This window comes from Oncorhynchus mykiss, chromosome 10 (genome assembly GCF_057628025.1).
Source record: "Oncorhynchus mykiss isolate SJ-2025 chromosome 10, ASM5762802v1, whole genome shotgun sequence".
NCBI lineage: Eukaryota > Metazoa > Chordata > Actinopteri > Salmoniformes > Salmonidae > Oncorhynchus > Oncorhynchus mykiss.
The window spans coordinates 30,138,177-30,161,645 of record NC_143031.1 but is presented as its reverse complement, the minus strand read 5'-3'; the positions used below and the strand labels follow the sequence as shown (position 1 = coordinate 30,161,645).

Genomic DNA, 23,469 nt, shown 5'->3' with positions numbered 1-23,469 from the left:
AGTGGGGTGGAGGGGAGAAGATGGGGGGGGGCAAAGAGGGGAAGTGAGAGAGAAACATGTTAACACAAAATGACAGGTTTCCCATCAGAAGAGCAGATGTGTGATAATCTTCTGAGTAGAACAGAACTGACTCCAACAACATTATCACATTCCAAATCTCAGCGCTTCCTCTAACATGAAAAACAGCAGTGTTCTCATCTCATATCTCACGGGGACACGAGCCAAGTCCCCAATGGCATTTTATTCCCTTTATGGTGCAGTCTAAAGGGAATAAGGTGCCATTTTGGATGCATACAGAGAGTTCTTGCCTGGATTCCCCTGCAAGCAACGCATTCTTCACATTCACATTCCATACCAAACCTTCTCTGCTATGCAATCTGGTTTCAGAGCTGGTCATGGGTGCACCTCAGCCACGCTCAAGGTCCTAAACGATATCTTAACCGCCATCGATAAGAAACATTACTGTGCAGCCGTATTCATTGATCTGGCCAAGGCTTTCGACTCTGTCAATCACCACATCCTCATCGGCAGACTCTACAGCCTTGGTTTCTCAAATGATTACCTCGCCTGGTTCACCAACTACTTCTCTGATAGAGTTCAGTGTGTCAAATCGGAGGGTCTGCTGTCCGGACCTCTGGCAGTCTCTATGGGGGTGCCACAGGGTTCAATTCTTGGACCGACTCTCTTCTCTGTATACATCAATGATGTCGCTCTTGCTGATCCACCTCTATGCAGACGACACCATTATGTATACTTCTGGCCCTTCTTTGGACACTGTTAACAACCCTCCAGGCAAGCTTCAATGCCATACAACTCTCCTTCCGTGGCCTCCAATTGCTCTTAAATACAAGTAAAACTAAATGCATGCTCTTCAACCGATCGCTGCCTGCACCTGCCCGCCTGGCTACCATCACTACTATGGATGGTTCTGACCTAGAATATGTGGACAACTATAAATACCTAGGTGTCTGGTTAGACTGTAAACTCTCCTTCCAGACCCACATCAAACATCTCCAATCCAAAGTTAAATCTATAATTGGATTTCCTATTTTGCAACAAAGCATCCTTCACTCATGCTGCCAAACATACCCTTGTAAAACTGACCATCCTACCAATCCTCGACTTCGGCGATGTCATTTACAAAATAGCCTCCAATACCCTACAACAAATTGGATGCAGTCTATCACAGTGCAATCTGTTTTGTCACCAAAGTCCCATATACTACCCACCATTGCGACCTGTACGCTCTCGTTGGCTGGCCCTCGCTTCATACTCGTCGCCAAACCCACTGGCTCCATGTCATCTACAAGACCCTGCTAGGTAAAGTCTCCCCTTATCTCAGCTCGCTGGTCACCATAGCAGCACCCACCTGTAGCACGCGCTCCGGCAGGTATATCTCTCTGGTCACCCCCAAAACCAATTCTTTCTTTGGCCGCCTCTCCTTCCAGTTCTCTGCTGCCAATGACTGGAACGAACTACAAAAATCTCTGAAACTGGAAACACTTATCTCCCTCACTAGCTTTAAGCACCAACTGTCAGAGCAGCTCACAGATTACTGCACCTGTACATAGCCCACCTATAATTTAGCCCAAACAACTACCCCTTTCCCTTTCCCCTTTTATTTCTATTTTGCACATTCTTCCACTGCAAATGTACCATTCCAGTGTTTTACTTGCTATATTGTATTTACTTTGCCACCATGGCCTTTTTTGCCTTTACCTCCCTTATCTCACCTCATTAGCTCACATCGTATATAGACTTGTTTATACTGTATTATTGACTGTATGTTTGTTTTACTCCATGTGTAACTCTGTGTCGTTGTATGTGTCAAACTGCTTTGCTTTATCTTGGCCAGGTCGCAATTGTAAATGAGAACTTGTTCTCAACTTGCCTACCTGGTTAAATAAATCAAATAAAAAATTCTGAAGTGCCATAGTAGGGGTTAAGGGATGTCAGTCATTCAGACGGTAACAGTGAGGTCAGTAGCTTCCGGCCACAATGGGGCCATACTCAAACATTTGCTTAGACCCAAGGTTTATAACTGAGTCTAAAATGGCTAGCTACTAGCTTTTCTTATAGCATAGTGGCTAATTGTGCCAGGTTGGCCTGAGGATGACCAGCTGAGTACATCATTACATCTGGTAACAGATTCCATATAGGCCAATTAAAATCGTTGATGTAGTTGGACTTGATCCAACACTTTTTCACAAAAGTGTCCTTACCATAAGTCCACCGGCAACTTCTGATAATCAAAATAACTATCACAAGTTGTAACATGACTGCACAAACAGCTCACAGTGTAGAGCACTGAGTTCTTGACAATTGCTGCAACTTGCTGTGCAGGTTCGAATCCCCCACGGGGTCTTTTTTTTTTTCTTCCTTTGAAATGTAGAATTACATTTATTGTGTTAGTGTGCTGAGAATGGAAATACAGTCAACACCTTGAAAATGAAGGAGGCAGAGTGGTAAAGAGACAGAGAGAGAGAGAGTGGCGCAACTCCATGACAGCAGACAGTAATCACACAACATCTTTGTGATCTCCGGAACACCACTGAGCCCTCTGACAGTCATTTGTTACAGCTGCTAAGCACCTCACTGGCTATATTTAACAATGCCCTAGTGTGTGTGCCAATGCTGTAGTGTGTGTGTGAGACTGATAAGGTGTGTATTTGACAGGTGTGTCTTGTGTGTGTGTGTGTGTGTGTGTGTGTGTGTGTGTGTGTGTGTGTGTGTGTGTGTGCTTAGCATGTGTTAATGTGATTGCGTGTTTCAGTCACTCAATGACACCCATTTTCTTCCCCAACTATAGAAGTCAGTAATAATGTTATATTAGAGAAAGGGGCCTGCCTCCAGCCATTGTGATCTGGACTGAGGAGAGGCTCTGTATCTGCAGCCTCACCAAGCATCCCCTCTCCAGGCTGAGCCCTGGGCCTCACAGCCTCCCTGGCCCAGCCAGCCTGACCTAAACATACACACAGGCTGCGTCCTAAATTGCACCCTATTCCCTATATAGTGCACTACTTATATTTTGTTTTTCTATTCAATAATTCTCTCTCATATAACATTCTTCTATTAAATACACGGGTAAAAAAGAAAGAAAAAAAGAAAGAAGGTAGTGTTTATTGGAGGGTGGCTAGTTCTGTCCTTCACTGGAATGCTAACGGGTTCCCTTTTTAGCAGACTCATCTTCTAATGTCTTTCATCTAGCTGAAAGTCTCTTTCCATCTTCCTCTCCTCTACTCAGCCTCACAGGCAGCATGCAGAGTGAGTGGGCTAGGAAGCAGTGGCACAAGGCAGAGAGCTGAGCTGTGAGGACAGGCATTGGCACGGCGGTGGCACAAGGAAGTCATGCCAACGGACTAATTCATCCTCTATTAGTGAGCAGGAAACAAAGGGTGTCAATGAGAGGGGCCGGGGTGGCATTGACGGGTGTGGGTGGGGGGTGACTAACTGCTCATTAATGCAGGGGTCTGGGCCAGGCATTTGAGCTCAACACTCAATCACTGGCTGCTTAATTCCTTCTTCTGACTTAATGCCTGGGTAAGCAAACAGAGCACAGACACAACCACAACGCCTGCCCAGCCACACCTTTGCAACGTTTGTTGCAGAGATTACTAATGATCTCCATGAGTCATCTCTCCATTCAATGACAGAAAGATCAAATCAAATCAAGTTAGCTAAACTGTACAATACTGTGTGTGCACTGTGCATGTGGTTACGGGCACATCTGTGTGACCTCCAGCTGAACAGATCCTTGGAGAGATGGATAGGAAAACTACTGAACACTCGGTAAGACACACACAGGTTCTTATTCAAACTACGGTTTTCATCGAAACAAGATTAGAACAGTAGGGAGGCCAAAGGCTCACGATGTTTTAGATGAAAAATGTTTCACACACTAGCAGGATATTGAATCAGACATCAGAGCCATACAGCAATGACAATTAAGGCTTCCTTGTCCCTTTTTTCAATTTTACACTGCTCTCTCTGAGCGTTCCATAATGATAAGACAAGAGAGACTTAATTTAAACAGCAAGAGACTCGTTATGCTGACAGAGCGAACGTAGTCGGCATCTACTTCAGATCTCAGTATCTTCCCATGCAGCCCCTTCGGTAAAGTAGTTACTGAGAGAGTAAAATGTTTCTGCCTGATCCATTTGCTGTACTTCTCTCTTATCTCTTCTCTGTTCTGTAGAGGAACCGGGGGGCCATTTCCACTTTCCAGGCATTTGAGCTCTGACTCAGTCTGACAAAAAGCTGTTTCTGTGTGTTCCAGTATGTACTTGACCCACTCCACTCCTCTGCTCAGACAGCCCTTAACATTTCACAGGTAGTGTGTGTGTGTTCTCATCTATTTAACATCTCTCCTCAGTTTCTCTCCCCCAATGATAAATAAAGATGCTGCCCTGGCCTGGACTCTTAATGGCAACCTGCTAGCTCGTAACTTTAAACGACTCTCCCTTGTACACACACGCACAGAGGAAAAGGACGGGAAGGGAAAGAGATTCTAATGAGGAAGAGGTAGACACTGCACTGGCAACATAGGCTTTCAGGCCTAGGAGATGGCTCTGTTTCTTTTAACTACGAGGAGACAATGTTGGATGAGAATATTTTTTGTTTAGACTTTTTTTAATGAAGATTGTAATAAAATCCTAACAGGAAGCATTATGATTGGATATAGGCCTATAACAGTCATTGATGAATATCGAATGTACATACATGTATTGGTTTGGATTATCCTTGTATACAATTGGGTGTATTATTTAGTCATTATATGTTTAAATTAATGATTAGAATATTCCACCCTGAAACTATATAATTGTATGTAATTGATTAGAATCAATGAAATACATTAGAATCATCAAATTATTATTAATGATGTGTGTAGTCTTAGTCAGTAAAATTATAATAAATTGTGTGTGTAGTTTTAGTCAGAAATAGGGTAAAACAATATATCTGTACAATATGTCTCTATAGTATCTTAAACACAGACTGTCTGAGTAAGATTCAGTGCCAACCTTGGCTAGAGGCCACAGAGATTTGTGAAAGGACAGGGAGTGCTTCTCACGGTCCCTAATCTTTGTCGGCTGGGTATTGATACAGTGTGTGCATAGGATACCTAGTGTTTGTGTGCAAAGTATGTGCGTAAGGAGCTAGTATAAAATGAATGGTTTTGTACAACGGACTTGCGCGCCCGTGAATGAACATTTTGACTATCATTGCTGGGCCTCCGTCTGTTTCATTCAACCAGTATCTTACACATTCTGGGTTGCAGACTGAGTAGTTTAATTGAATTGGGGTTATGAACATTGAGAACATAATTCTCGTAACACCGTGGGATATACAGTGCATTCAGAAAGTATTCAGACCCCTTCCCTTTTTTCCCATTTTGTTACGTTATATTATTAAATAAAAACATGTCCTCAATCTACACATAATACCCCATAATGACAAAGCAAAAATATGTTTAGACATTTTTGCAAATGTATTAAAAATAAAAACAGAAATACCTTATTTACATAAGTATTCAGACCCTTTGCTACGAGACTCAAAATTGAGCTCAGGTGTATCCTGTTTCCATTGATCATCCTTGAGATGTTTCGACAACTTGGAGTCCACCTGTGGTAAATTCAATTGATTGGACATGATTTGGAAAGGCACACACCTGTCTATATAAAGGTCCCACAGTTGACAGTGCATATGAGAGCAAAAACCAAGCTATGAGGTTGAAGGAATTGTCCGTAGAACTCAGACAGGATTGTGTTGAGGCACAGATCTGGGAAAGGGTGGCAAAAGAAATCTGCAGCATTGAAGGTCCATGAACACAGTGGCCTCCATCATTCTTAAAACTGAAGAAGTTTGGAACCACCAAGACTCTTCCTAGAGCTGTCCGCCCGGCCAAAATGAGTAATCGGGGGAGAAGGGTCTTTGTCAGGGAGGTGACAGCTACAGTTCCTCTGTGGAGAAGAACCTTTCAGAAGGACAACCATCTCTGCAGCACTCCACCAATCAGGCTTTTATGGTAGAGCGGCTGGACGGAAGCCACTCCTCAGTAAAAGGCACATGACAGGCCACTTGGAGTTTGCCAAAAGGCACTAAAGTACTCACAGACCATGAGAAACAAAATGCTCTGGTCTGATGAAACCATGATTGAAGTATTTGGCCTGAATGCCAAAAGTCACGTCTGGAGGAAACATGGCACTATCCTACTGTGAAGCATGGTGGTGGCAGCATCATGCTGTGGGGATGTTTTTCAGCGGCAGGGAGACTAGACAGGATTAAGGGAAAGATGAACGGAGCAAAGTACAGAGAGATCCTTGATGAAAACCTGTTCCAGAGCACTCAGGACCTGACTGTGGAGAAGGTTCAACTTCCAACAGGACAACGACCCTAAGCACACAGCCAAGACAACGCAGGAGTGGCTTCAGGACAAGCCTCAATGTCCTTGAGTGGCCCAGCCAGAGCACAGACTTGAACCCGATCGAACATCTCTGGAGAGACCTGAAAATAGCTGTGCAGCGACGCTCCCCATACAAACTGACAGAACTTGGGAGGATCTGCAGAGAAAAATGGAAGAATCTTCCCAAATACAGGAGTGCCAAGTTTGTAGCGTCATACCCAAGAAGGCTCGATGCTGTAATCACTGCGAAAGGTGCTTCAACAAAGTACTGAGTAAAGGGTCTGAATACTTATGCAAATGTTATATTTCAATGTGTTATTTTTAATACATTTGCCCCAAAAAAATGTGCTGTCACTATGGGGTATTGTGTGTAGACTGATGATATGAAAAAAACGATTTAATCCATTTTAGAATAAGGCTGTAACTTAACAAAAATGTGGAAAAGTCAAGGCGTTTGAATACTTCCCGAATGAACTGTACACTAAAGCATTTTGTTTTATTTTTAAACCAACATTTTGCTTACGATGACCATAATCCATTGCGTGCCTACTTGTCCGGTTTGTGTGTTTCTTTTACGCCTGCCATGTTAAGTTAGTGTGGGGAAGACATGGAGGGAGACAGAAGAATGCGTGATCAAGAGGGATAAGAGGGCAGTTGCTTTGTGAGTTCTTTACTTGAAAATACATGACCTAAGTGATTGATAGTTGGTATTCAGCAGTCATAAAAGTAAGCCTTAGTTACTTTGAAGAACTACAAAGTAGTGATTTTGTCAGAAAGAATAGGCAGTAGCTCTAGAGATGAGACGACATATGAAATGAAATAATAAAGTCATAAAATAAAAATGGAATTTGTTCAATTAAAGTAATGTAAATAAATTATGGTTAAGTGATAAGCAACTATGGGCAGTCACTACCATCATGGAACTTTTACTGAATTGTTTTATTGTGTCGTTACAGGTTTTTCCCACATAATGCATAGTGCATTTAATGTTTTAAAAAAAAGATCGAAACCAAAATCTGTGAAGAAAAACATTTCATCGAACCGAAACCAAACAGAACTCAAGAAGCACTAATCACTCAGCATTATATAGCAACAATATCATTTAGGGCTAGCAATCTAGCAAATGTGTTTTGAGTTTGACTTCCTCATGTGGGGAATTATGTAGCATATAGCGTAAACCAATTTGCACAAAAATGCATCAATATACATGCAAATTCATCTCTAAAGACCCTAAAATACATCTGCCCATTCTGGATCCAGTTTTGACATTCTGCAAATCAAAATATCCATCATGCAGTCCCTGAACATGTCAGATGAAATAGCAAACTTATTTAATGTCTTACTTGGCACAATAGCAACACCCACCCGTAGCACGCGCTCCAGCAGGTATATTTCCCTGGTCATCCCCAAAGCCAACACTTCCTTTGGCCACATTCCCTTCCAGTTCTCTGCTGCCAATGACTGGAACAAATTGCAAAAATCACTAAAGCTGGAGACTCATATGTCCCTCTCTAACTTTAAACACCAGCTGTGAGAGCAGCTCACAGATCACTGCACCTGTACATAGCCAATCTGTAAATAGCACCTCATTCCCATATTGTTATTTATCTTCTTGCTCTTTTGCACCCCAGTATCTCTACTTGCACATCAATCACTCCAGTGTTAACGCTAAATTGTAATTATTTCGCTTCTTTTGCCTATTGCCTTCCCTCCCTACTCTTCTATATTTGCACACACTGTACATAGATTTTTCTATATAGTGTTATTGACTGTACATTTGTTTATGTGTAACTCTGTGTTGTTGTTTATGTCGCACTGCTTTGCTTTATCTTGGCCATGTCGCAGTTGTAAATGAGGACTTGTTCTCAACTGGCCTACCTGGTTAAATAAAGGTGAAATAAAATAAAATAAATAAAAACTGTAAAGGTCAGTCTAGAGCCCTGCCGCTAATTGAATGGAACTGTGCATTAATTGACAAATAAAATGTCTCTTTAAAGCGAAATGGGTCAAATATTATGATATAACTTTTTGTTCATACCGCCCTGCTCTACTCTACACCTTAGTTCATTTCAATAAGAATTTCTCAAGATACTGAATACATATTCCCCTTAACACTGATGACACTCCTCACCTTGGGGGTAAAAAATAACAGTCCAAAATGTCTCTTCAGTGTCACAATGTAAAAAATTATGTCAGAGAGAAAATGTGTTCTGTGGCATGTAGACAGCCTGGAGATTGATGGCCTGTTACATCACTAAAGAACTCTTGTTAGACCCTGTGGCTCCGCGTGACCAACCAGGGCCCTGTAGACGGGACCCTGTGGGTCTGTGTGACCAACCAGGGCGCTGACAGGACCCTGTCGCTCTGAGGCCAACCAGGGCACTGTAGCTCTGTGAGACCAACCAGGGCACTGTGGCTCTGTGAGAGAACACATATTTATCAGTTGTTATTTGAAAGGGGTGGTCTGAAGAAAGAATAAAACATATTGAAATATCTCAGTTGGATTTTGATGTAAAAACGCCTTCCTTATTATCAAGCCTAGCAGATGAAAAGGAGGGGGATTCAATTCCACATCCCCTTCAGAATAGCTCCAAATCAACAAAATGGATCACACCAGACTATCAGGGAGAAAAACAAATCCAACTTTTACTTTCAGCCCTTCTGCGAGTCACAGAACACAGCAGCAGTGGAGCAGGTGACAGATAAAAAAGCCCACTCAGATTTACTTTATTTTTTTGAATTTTCTGAGTGGACCTTTTCAGAACCAAGCTCGTTCCACTGTACTCTGTCACATGACTTCCTGCCAGAGTAGAGGGAACAAAACAACATGGCGGACGTTGGCACCTAACGAGACACCCCCTCGCTCGGCACTGCTGTGCTCTTGGGGGTAGGCTGATTACAGTGATTCTTCCAATTAGTCTTGATGAGCCATAGTGACGGAGAAAGACAGACAGCGTTTTATAACACACCAAACTGCTGCAGAACTAGGTCAGACTGGGGCTGAGAGAGAAAGAAATTCCTCCAAGTATGAGGGGACATTCTCTAGAAATCTCTGTGCCTCAGGGAGATGTGTGAATCTAAAGCTGGTCTGTTGGGGTGGCTATACCCTGGCTGGGTGGGTCTGATCAATAATGTACATGACTGATTCAGAGGGGTTGTGTTAAATGTGGAAGACACATTTCAGTTGAATGCATTTAGTTATACAACTAACTAGGTATCCCCCTCCCTTTATGATGTCATCTACGAGTTTCTGGATAGGAGATTTGAGAAGCTTTCTACAGGACCAAAAAGACTGGGAAAGACATGCATGTGTGTCTATTGTTCAACACAACATGTATGTCCTGTTATTCATTTTAGGTGGTTCATGTTTGGCACTGTAACCGTTATTTGATAGTAAACTATAGGAATCTATGGAGTGAATCCAATAACGCCAAACACCGAAACGATATACAACTATTGACTGACGCCTAATAATCCATATGGTGTATGTGTATATCAGAGGTATGTGACATGTCCAGAGCCTCACCCCAGGGGAAGTGGGGGAGAGAGGGAGGGGTGGGGTTTTGTGGTGTCACATGTGGAGACAGGTGAGACTGTGAGAGAAGGGCATGTTGTTCACACACAAACATCCTGCTCAGTGTGCTGGTGGCTGGCTGTTGACTGGATGTTGACTGGCTGCCTGGTCCGCCTCGTTTCTCATCCTAACGAGATTGACTTCCTTATTATCACCGAAATGCATCCCTGTGGGAGACAGGTCTTTAGGGGGAGGACAGGAAGGACGTGCTGGAGAGGGGGGAAGGGGGGCGAGCGCACGTTCTCTAGCAAGTTATTAGTACAGGCTCATCCCCTGACTTCTCCCTGAATTGTGATCCTATTGTATTGGAGCACAACACTCTCTTTCTTTCTCGGTCATCTCTTTTGGTTTTGACACAAGGCTGTTAGAGAGAACCAGGTCAGCACCCAGCAGCTCTGTTCATCTGATGTGGGGTGGGTGGACAGAAGGATTTTAGCAACCTGGTGTGTGTGTGTGTAGGAGAGTAGAGTACAGACACTTACATTTCTGAAGTCCAGTGTTCATCTGCGTGTGTGAGAGAAGCTGGAGGGAGAGGTCACCTGGCCCTGGCAGACAGGCCAGCATTTCACACAGACACTAATGCAACATGGGACACTGGGTCCTCCTCACACTACAGGGGGAGAGAGAGGAGGGGGGGGAGAGAGAGGAGGGGAGGGAGGGAGGGGGTCAGAAATCAGACATAACTGCAGGTCCACATATACTACATGGAGATAATACAGTAATAGTATAGAGCAGCACAGGGATGGCTAATACAACCCTCAGTTGTGAATCACTTCAATTATAACATCAAACAGCTAGTGGTACAACATGGGGCAGATTCTGTCAATATGCATAGGCAGGATGAAAATTACTCAGTCACACCCCCCCTTGTGTTGGTCAGGTGATACGACCCTGCTGCTACCTGTGCATTGACTCTACAAGACCTTAGCAGGAGGAATTAATTACCCTTATATGAGTGTGTGTGTGTGTGTGTGTGTGTGTGTGTGTGTGTATGTGTGTGTGTGTTGCACTCCACTCAAAGAAGCCACTCCAGAGAGCAGTAGCAGAAACATGGCAGTAAGTACCACATCAATCCTACGGTCCCCAACCAGGTCCCAGGAGGCTAGCGCTACAACATGTGTAGTGGTACATTTAGGGGACGTCAAACAAAGTACAGTAATAGAGACCAAACCGTATGAAAAATAAAAAATAATAAGGTACTTTAAATAGTGAGAAGCTGTGTGTGAGAGAGGTTGCCACTGAGTAACAATCAGAGGTAACAGCAGCAGTAGAGAGAGAACAGCTTTAATTGCAGTCTGCTTCACTTACAGTATTCAAAATACCACAGATGCTTGCTTAATCAGCATGGAAGGTCAGTCAGGGAGTAAATTAAGTCGACAGAGTGCGTTGCCCCGTGCCCTTCTCCTTTACTGCCGCGTGGCATCAGAATAAACACCGGAGCACAGACAAAAACCACACACACACACACACACACACACACTGCGTTGTTATGAGGGAGGCAATTACCCACCAACAACCTTGGCACGGCCGTCTGCCGCAGGGTGGCGGCTTAAAAGCGCCTGTCCCCCGTAGAGGGGGGAGAGAGAGGGGAAGGGAGAGGAGGGGGTGAGATGAACTCTTTAAAAACACAGGCGCTGAAAAAGGTCAGGATGACAGCTCTTTTAAATCCTCCCAGCAAGGGGAAAGAAAACAAGCCTTAATGAAGCTGGCAGTTACACAGAGAGAGATACCCGAGACGGAGCTGTCTGTGCTGCACCTTGGGGTCTGGGTGGGGAGGTATGGGGTCGGAGGGGGGCTGGAAGTGACAGGGAGGTTGGCTGGGCGGGGGTGGCATAGGGAGGACAGTTGGGGCCTGTGGAAGGGTGGCTATGGGAGGAATGATGGGGGGAGTGGGCGGTAGGAGTGCTCTCTCTCTCTTACTAGCACACAGATCTAAGGATTTGTTGCTGTTTTGTTCTGTGCGGCCAGGGTGATGCGGCGGATTTCAGTGCCGGTCTTAAAGCCGCAAGGGAGATTTTCAGCTTTTTCTCTCTCAATTCATCTTAGTGCCAATGTTTCTCAACAAGGATAGCAAGAATGTTTTCAAGAACACAAAGGCATTGGGGTGGAGGTAGTCAACCTCACATCAAATGCAAACGGGTAGAATATAGACGAGGAAGGGAGGGTTACCAGTCAAAGCAAGATCCCAATTTTCGATTGGTTTGTTTTATACACACCCAGAGGCATCTACCACAAACACACACAATCATCCTCCCCCACAGCGCCCCTGAATGTCAGAAAACTGGGGAGCGCAGCAGCAAAGGTCAGCCTACGGTAATGCTCCAGCTGACACTCTGCTTTAGAGTGGTAGAGAGACAACAGCAAGAGATGATGAAACCAGACAGACAGACGGGGCCCTGGCCTAACAGCCACCCAGTCACTATGATACATCCACTTCAAACACACATCAGACAGAAAATAAAACACAGGCTCTTTCAACAATACACTCAGACAGTGCAGTAAGACTCTCTCTAGCACCGCTATGAAAGATCAGATGCTGCAGCAGTGCTGTGTGTGTGGCTTCTGCTACTCCAACCGATTCGTAATTGCCCACAGGGTAAAACCCAGGTGGGTTAGATTGGTATGATGTGGACTTTACTCTGCAGTGACCCAGGCAGGCACCTGTATATCCAGTTGATTACAATCCTTACTGGTCTTGCGCGTGAAGTATGTTTGTGGAGCCATGGCTCAGCCAGGGGAGTTAAGCCAGGTGTCTAACACTGACTGACCCAGACACCCCTTGTGCCTTCATCATGGCATTAGAGACCCCATGACGATGCAGTCTCCACCACAACTCATATACATCTATAATAGTATCCTAATCATTGGGTGAGCCTCTTTTTATAAGAGTGAAGTGATAAGAGATAAAAGCTAACTTTCCTCCATTTCTCAGGGGCAGAACAACTCTCCCATCTGTGGAGAAAAAACAGTGTGAGGGTGGAAGAGGAGATGGCCATTTATAAAATGACACCAGCCAGCTATAAATCATGCCTCTGATTGCTTTGGTCAATACCTCCCCACGTCAGGGCAATCTGCCTTGGTTACACATTCAGGAGGAAGCATAGGAAATGTACAATAGGGCAAATTTCAGAGAAAAACAACCCAATACTTTAGGGGCTGAAAGAGACCGGGGTTCAACTGTAGTGTAGCCTATGGAAGGGGATAACTAGTGCATGCAAGTGTGTGTATGTGTATGCGTGAGTGTGTGATGTGGTGTGTGAGGTGTATAAGTATGAGGCGTGTGGGTATGAGGTGTGTGCGCGTGAAAATTAAGAGTTCTGCATCAAAATAAGCAACTCATTAGAAAAGATGCTTCCGAAAAATGCCACCGTGTTACAAAAACAAGGTGAGAAGAAAACCCTGTATGGTTGGTTGGTTGCATTAACAGCTAGTCCTTAGCAGTCTTTCCCAATTAAAGGCGAAAGCAATTAAGAAAGCTAAGCCTTTGTGTTGTTCCATTGTTTGTGATAATGGCTGAGGGAGAAGGAGAGGAGAAAGCAGAGCAGGCTGTGTGCTGCTGTTATCTAATTGCGTTTACCCTGAGGTTATAGTGTCCATAATAGAGCCAATGAATAATCTTGTTGGGAGAAATGCATTGTATCCTTAGCATGAAATAACTTTTCTTTTGCGAGTGAGGAGAGCTGAATGCTGGGGGAAAAGAAAGAGAAAAAAAATAGCTTTTTACCCCTGAATTCCGAACCAGAACATTCTAAATGAAAAAAGACCTCGCCTGCTCTTGTGTATGTTACTCAGAACTGACTGTTCACATCAGTGTGGCCTTCATTAGCCCATCTGGGTTGTACAAACAGTAAGGGCGGAACAGGATTTAATGAAACAGTGCTGCTGCTAGCCCAGGGCCCACAGGCATGTACGCCAGTGCTGTTCTGTTCCACTGTGTGTGTGTGTGTGTGTGTGTGTGTTCGACATTCTCAAACAAAAGAGTTCCTGATGACTGTAGCAGATCCTGAGGTGTTTAGTCCTGGTCTGGGCTGACTGACATTTATATTTTTCAACCATAGAGATGCCAGCCCTCATCAATCTGGAATGTTATTTGCAACTAAAGAGAATGTATGTGTACTTAAATGAGTGAGGGAGGGGAGAGAGATACAGTGAGAAAGGAGAGAGAGAGTCTCAGTATGGTAATGTTTCCAAACAGGCAACACAAAAGGTGTCAAAAATCAAACTGTCAAACAAGGAAATTGCATTGGTGGTGTTAACTGAGAGCGAGCTACTCCGAGCTGAGGGGGAGGGGGGAGTAACAGATTAACTGACACTTCTCTAATTAAAGGTGAGGGGGGGGGGGGGGGGGTGGAGGAGAGGAAGAGGAGCAGCAGCCCGCCAGTGAGCCAGACAGACAGCCTCCACCTAAAATAGTGCTCAGTCCGCAATTGGATACTCTCGGACTGTCCGAGTGTCACAGAGGAAAAGTCTGTTTTACAGTTAGCAGAAGCTCTTAACAGGATGAGATGTCATGACACGAAAGGGAGGGGGGACAAAATGTATGATCCCTCATCACCCCATTGGCCTCATCTTCACATTGTGTCAGTCTTTAACATCAGTGGCTCTCATCTTTAGCCTGAATGAGAGCCTCTGGGCCTGCCCCTAGCCAGTCAGCCAACAGAGTACTGACTGGATCCTCATCCAGGCTGGTCACTAGAAACAGACGGTGATTTTGGACATCTGAAAAGATCCTGAGAACGTCGATATATGACTTCCTCTGCACTTGAAAAAAAATGTTGCACTACGGCAAACCATTGTGCTACAGCAGACCACAATGCTCTAGCAAGCCACAATGCTCTAGCAAGCCGTGAGAATACTATGAACACTGATGACACCTAGAGCGCCATTTTTTATTATTTTGTTTTAAGCCTTCCCCAAACCATAGCTCTAACCACTCAGAATGAAGGGCTAAACTGTTAACCATTTGAGTTGTTTCTGTTTTAACCCTGTAACCAAGAGGAATTAACCTAGTAATCACATGGAATTAATGCATCAAAAAGACAGATATTCATCCATAATACATTGAATTTCGAAGGGAAACGATGAGATCTTGTTGCGTCATCTAGCTGGGGGTGTGTCTGAAATGGCACACTGTCTCCTATTGGCCCTGGTCAAAACTAGTGTACTATATTGGGAATAGGCGGCCATTTCAGACACATGTGGACTGGTAGAGTGAGTGACTATGAGTCAGGAGATATGACCTGGTGGTGTCCTGACCTGATCACATCCCGAGGCTATAGTCATTATTACACACACCCACTGAAGGGCTGAAAGGAATGAGCGTGGGCCAGTAAGCCATGGACAGTCTAGTCCAGCCACTGGCTATTTCACCACAACTCTAGTCTAGGGTACTCACTGTAAGGAGCACTCATGGCTCCTTGATGTGGGAGGTGAGAGACTGGAGTGTGTGTGTCTGTGTGTCCATGCTCAAAGTTAAGGCACTAGTCTGAAGAAGCCGACAGAGGTGCATGCATTGCATGCTGGCCCGGAATACCAATTTCCCTGGTCCCTTCCACTAGTGTCATTTGACGGATGTGTTTACACCAGATGTAAAATGTGTGGACGGCGCTGCCAAAACAGAGCAGATCCAAACTGAAGGATGCCTGGCTACTTCTTTATTTACCCATCTATCTACTCTACATCCATCCACAGAGCAGACCGAGGGATGGAGAGGACATGCCTCAGTGAGGGGAAAACCAACCGCTTCCGGAGATGTGACAATCTAAAAACGAACTAACGAGAAATCCCAATGGTTGACATGCATTAAAAACCACAGCAAGATCTCTGGGCAGCGCCCCAGCGCTGTAGGTTTTTAAACACACCATCTAAAAGCTCTACCTTTGATTTAGTCACACTCTAAATACACCTGGCGCTAAATCTGATTAAACACTCAGTTGCTTGCCTTTCAAATTAATCAGCCAGGGGAGTTTTATAAAAACAGCAGTGGCAAGGATATGTGGCGGCCATTACTCTTCCTGCTCTGCAATTAACAGAGTAGCACTTGGCAGGGTTTGGAGCGGAGTATGTGAGTGGAGTTGAGCGGTTGGAAATTCCCCTCATCGCTCAGGGAGAGTTCTTTCCCCCACTCCAAATTCAATCCATACATTTTCTGTTTAAAAGGAACATTTAAACAAACACTCCATGTACTTTTGTGACTATGTACTATTTGGTTTTGACGTAGGTTATTGTAAGCGCTCAACAGTTCAACAACTTGTCGTGGGCTATTAAACAAGGACCTACCTGATAAGAATCTGGTGTGTTAAAAAACAAATGGCTTTTTCTCTAATTTATTGATGATCAGATACTTCAGTTGTAAGTCTTGCTGTTGTGCAATTACAAACTTATACTCCTCTTTTTTTTTTTAACAACAGCCAACATAGAAATCAAAATGTCTCCGGTGCTGTTGCATGGGCTCATTCGTTGTCTTGCCATCAATTACACAGATTGTAACACCAAGCTGGGACACCCCCAATGGAGCGGGAGAGAAGGCCAACTGCAGACATTTTTTAAATCTGCTCCATGATTAAACCAAATTACGGACACTCCGCTCCTCGCTTAAACCGAATTACAGACGCTCCGCTCCACGCTTAAACCGAATTACGGACGCTCCGCTCCTCGCTTAAACCGAATTACAGATGCTCCGCTCCTCGCTTAAACCGAATTACAGACGCTCCGCTCCACGCTTAAACGGAATTACGGACGCTCCGCTCCACGCTTAAACGGAATTACGGACGCTCCGCTCCACGCTTAAACCGAGAGAGACTTGCATGCCACAGGAGAGGAGAGTCCCTACTCTACAGTATACCCTCTCAGGGGTAGGCTAACCACACTACAGCTCTGAGAAAGGCCTAGTTGTCCTCATACAAGAGCAACATTATCGCTTTTCTATCTTTCTAAATCCCATAGAGTTTTGCTCTTTATCAAAAGGAGACAACAATGCAGCCAGACAGTCACATGTTGAGTTGACTGACACCTATACCAAGCTATGTACTGTTTGCAACAGCACTACTGCAGATATAACGATTCTACATCTGCAGATAGCACATTGCAAAATTCAGGTCAAATTCACAGGTTTTCCAGAAATCCTAGTAGGTTTCCCAGATGTCCTGCATAATTCCTCCTGATTCCAGGAATCTTCAAAACTGGGATTTCTGGAAAACCTGGGAAAGTTACGGAACATTTTAGAACCCTATACATTGACGAGCCATACCACAGAAAAGAGGGAGGGAGTGAGTGCACAGGGTCAGCAGGGTGGGTTAATGTGAGAATCCTGCCTGGTGTCTGTGGGTTGTAAATCAGCAGGAGGCTGTGATGCCCCTGAAGGGACACTAAAGTTTCAGAAGCACTAATATTTCAGTCGTGGTGTGGGCCTGCCTCTGAGAAACATACCACACAGCCAGTTAGGCAAGGAATTACAGCTACGCCCAGGGTAAATTCTCAGCAATACCATGTTGAATGTGTGTGTGATTTACATTTAAGTAATTTAGCAGATGCTCTTATCCAGAGCGACTTACAGGAGCGAAATAGGGCTAAGTGCCTTGCTCAAGGGCACCAGCAGATTTTCCATCTACGTAGTAGGCTCGGGGAGTCGAACCAGCAACCTTTTGGTTACTTGCCCAACACTGTTAACCGCTAGGCTACCTGCCTGATATGCGAGTGAATGTGGCGTAAAATGTGTGCGTGCTGTGTAGCCTGATTCGAAATCGGTGTGTCTCTGCCTCAAAATGTGTGTGAGTAAGTCTAAAATAAGTGTTTGATTGAGTGCACAAGCAGGAGGAGAGATTAGAGGGGGCCAGATGCCAGCGTTTTGTGTTTTCTGACCTGTCAGACCTAGTGAAAAACTGTTTAATACCAGCCAGCACCTTCTCCCATGGCCCCAAAGATTGACCCAGCCCAAATGACTGTGCAGCCCAGCCTCTCCATTATGGTTAAGTCTCAAATGGGCTTGACTCAGTCTGTCCAAAAGGGCACCCTATTCCCTATATAGTGCACTCTCTTTGACCCAATGGGCCCTGGTCAAAGCTAGTGCACTTTATAGGGCATAGGGTTCCCTTTCAGACCCAGCATGAGTGTGTGTGGACAGAGCAGAGCTAATGCACAACAGCATTGTTCCAGGCCGGCTGGCGCAGCAGCATAGAGAAATTAAGATGGAGTGGCTTGATTTCATATGTGAGCAGGTGCATCCATTTTGTGCTGCTCTTCCCCCCCACCTCCTCTGCCTCTCACTCTGTCAGGCGCTTATCAGAAATTGGACACCCCAGTGACAAATTGAGCCTACGATTAAAGGGAGAAAGAGGAAAGCTTTTAAAGTGCTGCTGATTGGGATCCCAGGCTGCCTTCACGTAGGAATCAGAGATTGGGTGGTGTGTGTGCACACGTAGAACAGTGCCTCCTGACACCCCCCTCTCTCCAGGTGTTCCTACGGCTCACATTTCTGCTCCAAATGCTCAGCAAACAGATCCAAATCAATGCAGCTGTTCCTCGGACAGACGGACACACACACCCCTTGGCCAGCTGTAAGATGAGCCTTGAGCAGCATAATGACTCCCTGCATGACCAGTGTGATTTCCCATTCCCTCTGCAAGTGAGTCCGGGGTGTGTATGTAATGTAGCGGAACGTTCAGATGGAAATATGTTATGTAGAACAAACATGCCTCTATAAGTATAAGAAATAATGTAGTCTCTATGCATAACATTTCTAATTGAGGAGAGGTAGGAGGGGAGCAAAAGAGGGGACAGGAGGACTCGGGCATTAGCAGCCACAGCACCAGGGTGTCAGGCAGCTTGATGTAGGAGGAGGGTCAAAGGAGCTCCAGTAGTCTGAGCTGTGGGAAAGCTAAGGCCGTTAAATCATCCTAAAAGGACTTAACACACAAACCACGAGGCATGCAGGCAGGCAGGCAGGCAGGCAGGCAGGCAGGCAGGCAGCCACAGCACTGAGCAGAGGAACGCCGCCCTCAGCCTGGCTAGGACATTTATCCACAGTGCCATTAAACTATACTGACCTCACATAGCCTAAATACACACAGACACAGTCAGATATGCACACCAAAATGTGGTGAGAGGCCTGCCATGCCCTCCCTGTATGCCTGACCCTTTCCCCCTGTATGTAATGGATTTCCTGGTCGATACAACCCAAAAGGTGAAACAATTATATTTTCTGTCCATGTACAGCAGCAGGTAAGGTCAGCTCAATGGCAGCGCTGACATTCAGTCTGGGCCCCACAGAGGGCCAGAGCCTCTCACACAGGGCCTGTCTGGGATAAAAGAGATCATTCTCACTGGCCCAGAGTTTCTAAAGGTGTCGCCAGGAGCAGAGAGAGCAGCGCACATTTGGGATGTCATCTCCCCCTTCATCTCCTGTGTGTGTGTTTGTGTCTGCAGGCCACCCACCCAGACAGGTGCCATCCCCAGCCCCTGTCCAGCCAGCCGCTCTCTCAAAGGGGAGCCAGGCAAACACAGGGCCGGCATGGCAAACACAGGGCCGGCATGGCAAACACAGGGCCGGCATGGCAAACATCTCAACCCTGTGTTAGCCTGGGAACATCTGGCCCTCCCAGGCTCAGAGCGGCAGCCCCGGTCAAAGCATACCGCACTGTCCATCTATCCATCTGTCGAAAGCACACCACAGAGTCTGTCTGTCTCCTGCCACTCACTGGGAGAGGAGGGAGGGGATAGCGGGGAAGAAGCATGGTCTGCATGGCAAATACCTGATTGTAAAAAAACAGATGAATATTTATTGATATATTATTCTGAAAGAACTAGGCCTACGCCGGTTATGGTTATAAAGAGCAACACACGCACACAGATAGTCACACACACATTCTTGCATCATGCCCTCTCCAACTACCTAACTCACACAGCCACCTTTCCCCTAGCTGTCCGATGGTTAAAGACTGATGAGGCCTGCTCAAAGGTCTATGCAATTGAACCCAACATTAATGTACCCAGCAGCAAATTTTTCGCCATCGACCCACTTTCCTCTGCAATAAGGCTGGAGGCATCAATCAGGCTGAGATTGCAGACAGCAGACATGGGCTGAAGGAGGAGGGGACTTTGGATGGAGCAGATTAATGATGAATGGATCTCAGATATGGCTTGGCTAGAACCGCCCAGACCCGACCAGGGCGTCTCAGAGGACATATGACCTTTAACAAAGTCGACATGAAGTGAACACCACCACCACACAAACGACATAATATTAATTAGCCTTATATAGGCCTACAGCAGGCATCTTCAACCTTTTCTTGCCCAGGGACCAACTCTCAGGCAAACCGGCGACCCCCATCATGTTAGTACATCTTGTCTTATCGTCAGGTGAATGATAATGGCAAGGAGAAGTAATCAACATTTTAAAATGAATAGATTTGGTAGTTTTCATTATTTCCACCTCCCCACCGTATAATTAGAAGAGGAAGTGTAAACAAACAGTCTATTAGCTGGAAAGTTAACTCCAAACACATTCGCTAAGAGCAGTTGTTTAGCTGGTTACACAAAGGTTAGCCATGTGTTGGTAAAATTGTACGTCCATGTCAAAAAAGCTTACCAGCAGCACCTGCCTCACTGGTGGCTTATTCGCGGGTGCTTTTTCAAAGCCTATGTCAGACACTCCACTGTGTGTAATTGGCTCCAATGAGTGTCATTTGGTAGAGTTGAGAAATAAAGTTTACATAATTAGAAATAAGATATTCTCCGTTTTCTACTGTAGGTATGCAATTCAAAATGTTTTTATTCTGTTGTTGCAAGCGATATTCATAAAACTTTGGAATTTGTTAAATATATTTTTGCAGAACCCCTGCAATACATGGGGGCACAGACCTCCGGACGAATACCCCTGGCCTACAGGACAGTGTGTACAAGGCTTCTGTAAAGTCAATCTGCCTCAGTCGTCATGAACACCATCTGACCTGGCACTAATACACACCAGATTATACAGGACTGTGTAAACCTATGCAAAGTCAATCTACTGATGCACAACTATTTAGCAAATATTAGACATGGCTTGCTCTAGCCATCCCATCACTATTACAGCTGCGCTGGCCTGGCCCTCTCTCCACCCTGAGACCTTCAAGAGGTCTGCTAGCCAGGGCCCTTTTGGATCTAAAGAGCAGATCCATTGGCCCCCCACACACTACACCGAGGTAGAGGGGGTAGAGAAATAGATGGGGGGGGGGGGGGGGGGGGGGGGAAGAGAGAGAGAGCTAGACAGATGGGATGGGTGGTACTGTGGGTAAATGTAAAATAATCCTCAGGGCAGGGTGTGGATGGTTGAGCGGTTATACCCTGTTCTGCTCCCTCTCTGTCACATGGGAGAGGCAGGCAGCAGGCAGTGATACAGGTGATTTAGTGAGGAGTGATTTAGCAGGGTGGCTTACACAGCCTGCTGGCCTTAGCAACAGACTAGACATCCATAAGAACCTATCTGTTCAGCTGGAGCACTGAATAATGGGGATGTCCAAACAGATGTCCAAACAGTAAAAATAAATAACAATAATAATAAAGTGTAAACTTAAATGATATAAAGTGTGTAGAAAAAATGAATGGAACAAACAACTAGCAACTAAGGGAGAATCAAAACTTCCCCAAATGATACATTCAGGAGTATTTTTGTCATGGCATGCGGCCCCAGATATAGTTTTAAATGTTTGAGTCACTCTGATAGGATAAGTCATGGCAAAATGTGTAGAATTGAAGGAAATATGCTTTAAAACTCAGAACATACCAATTATAGATGGAGTGAATGAAATGGAGTGACAAATACATAACAAATAAGTTCTTTAAAGAGGGTCTGCAATTAATAGCAATCTAATAGTTCCCCTAATTTCGGTTTGTGACACAAAACAAGCACTCAAGAGTACAGAGAATCGTTGTACCATCTAAACCGCTGTGAAATATATTTTATACAACCAAAAATATTGTATTTTCAGCTGGTGTACAAAACAGAAAGTAAAAGATGCAAAAAAACCTGAACCCTGGGCCTTTTGCCTTTATGTTTTTGTATTCATGTTTCTATGGTGATTCTTTTACATTAGTGAAAAAAAAAGAAAGTGTGTGTGTATATATATATATATATATGTATATATATATATATATATATATATATATATATATATATATAAAGATTTTAAAAAACTAAACTTAAGAACGGGAAGCATAGAAATAGCGCACATAGAAGGGATCTTCCACTTCTTATACTTGCTTTTGATGAGAATGATAGATTTCGATATGAATTTGGTTGGATCGCCCAAAAAGTTACATTTTGCAGCTTTAATCTGCATGCCTCATCTAAAAACAAGATAAAGTGCTGCTGGTATTCAAAAGCGATGGAGTGTTTTGTTTATGTGTTTGATTATCTTAGGAAGCAGTGAGGCCATGGCCCTTTGCTCTAAAAACCTGGCCCAGGCTGAGTTGAATGGGTTCAGCCCAGCACTTCACACAGCCAAGACTAATCCCAATAAATCCATAAAATGTTTAACTGTTTGATTAACCCCAAACATCAAATTGTACATTTCATGTATTAGTTAATCTAGCTGCAGTATGTGAGTGGTGATACAGTGTGTGAGTGGTGATAGTGTGTGAGTGTGAGAGAGAGCGTAAGTGAGTGAATGAGTGAGTGAGAAGCGGGCTGTAAAACAGTCCATTCGGGAGAAATGTGGAGAAGAAGCCAAAAGGACAGGTTTGTTGTTCAAGCTACTATTTGCCAAAATGCACATGCGAGAGTTCTTTCTAAACCGGCTGTCGCTAGCAAATAGCAATCAAAGTCCATTCCTTCAGAGAAGAAAAGAGCAGACACACTGGGTAGCAGTAGAAAGTCAGTCAACAGTCCCATCATGGTTTAGCTCATACATACCACAGTGGTATGACGCTTCCTGCTGGCTTCACGGGAGTAGTAGGGCATTTAAACCAGGCACTCCTCCATGAGTGGAAAGAAGGTTGCCAGAAATATTAACCCAGCTTCCTTTAACTTCTTGGTGACAAGGGGGCAGTATTGAGTAGCTTGGATGAATAAGGTGCCCAGTAAACTGCCTGCTACTCTGTCCCAGATGCTAATATATGCATATTATTAGTAGCATTGGATAGAAAACACTCTGAAGTTTCTAAAACTGTTTGAATGATGTCTGAGTATAACAGAACTCATATGGCAGGTGAAAACCTGAGAAGAATTCAACCAGGAAGTGGGAAATCTGAGGCTTGTAGTTTTTTTTAACTCAGACCCTATTGTAGATACAGTGGGATATTGGTTGTTGCACTTCTTAAGGCTTCCACTAGACGTCAACAGTCTTTAGAACGTTGTTTCAGGCTTCTACTGTGAAGTGGGACCGAATGAGAGAGGAATGAGCCGGGTGTCTGGCAGATTGCCACAGGCTCTGAGGCGCGGTCACGAGAGAGTTAGCTCTCGTTCCATTGCTTTTCTACAGACATAGGAATTCTCCGGTTGGAACATTATTGAAGATTT

The 23,469-nt window shown here is 44.6% G+C and overlaps 1 protein-coding gene across 2 annotated transcripts in view; it reads right to left on the bottom strand.

Annotated features, from left to right (window-relative positions):
• Positions 1-23,469, bottom strand: part of LOC110533619 (protein FAM222B) — a 59,359-nt gene that overhangs the window by 1,909 nt on the left and 33,981 nt on the right. For both annotated transcript variants that reach the window (XM_021618019.3, XM_021618018.3), the window contains exon 2: positions 10,457-10,584. In XM_021618019.3, coding sequence (XP_021473694.3) covers positions 10,457-10,538 — 82 coding nt within the window. In that variant the 5' untranslated portion in view covers positions 10,539-10,584. The remainder of the gene's footprint in view (positions 1-10,456; positions 10,585-23,469) is intronic.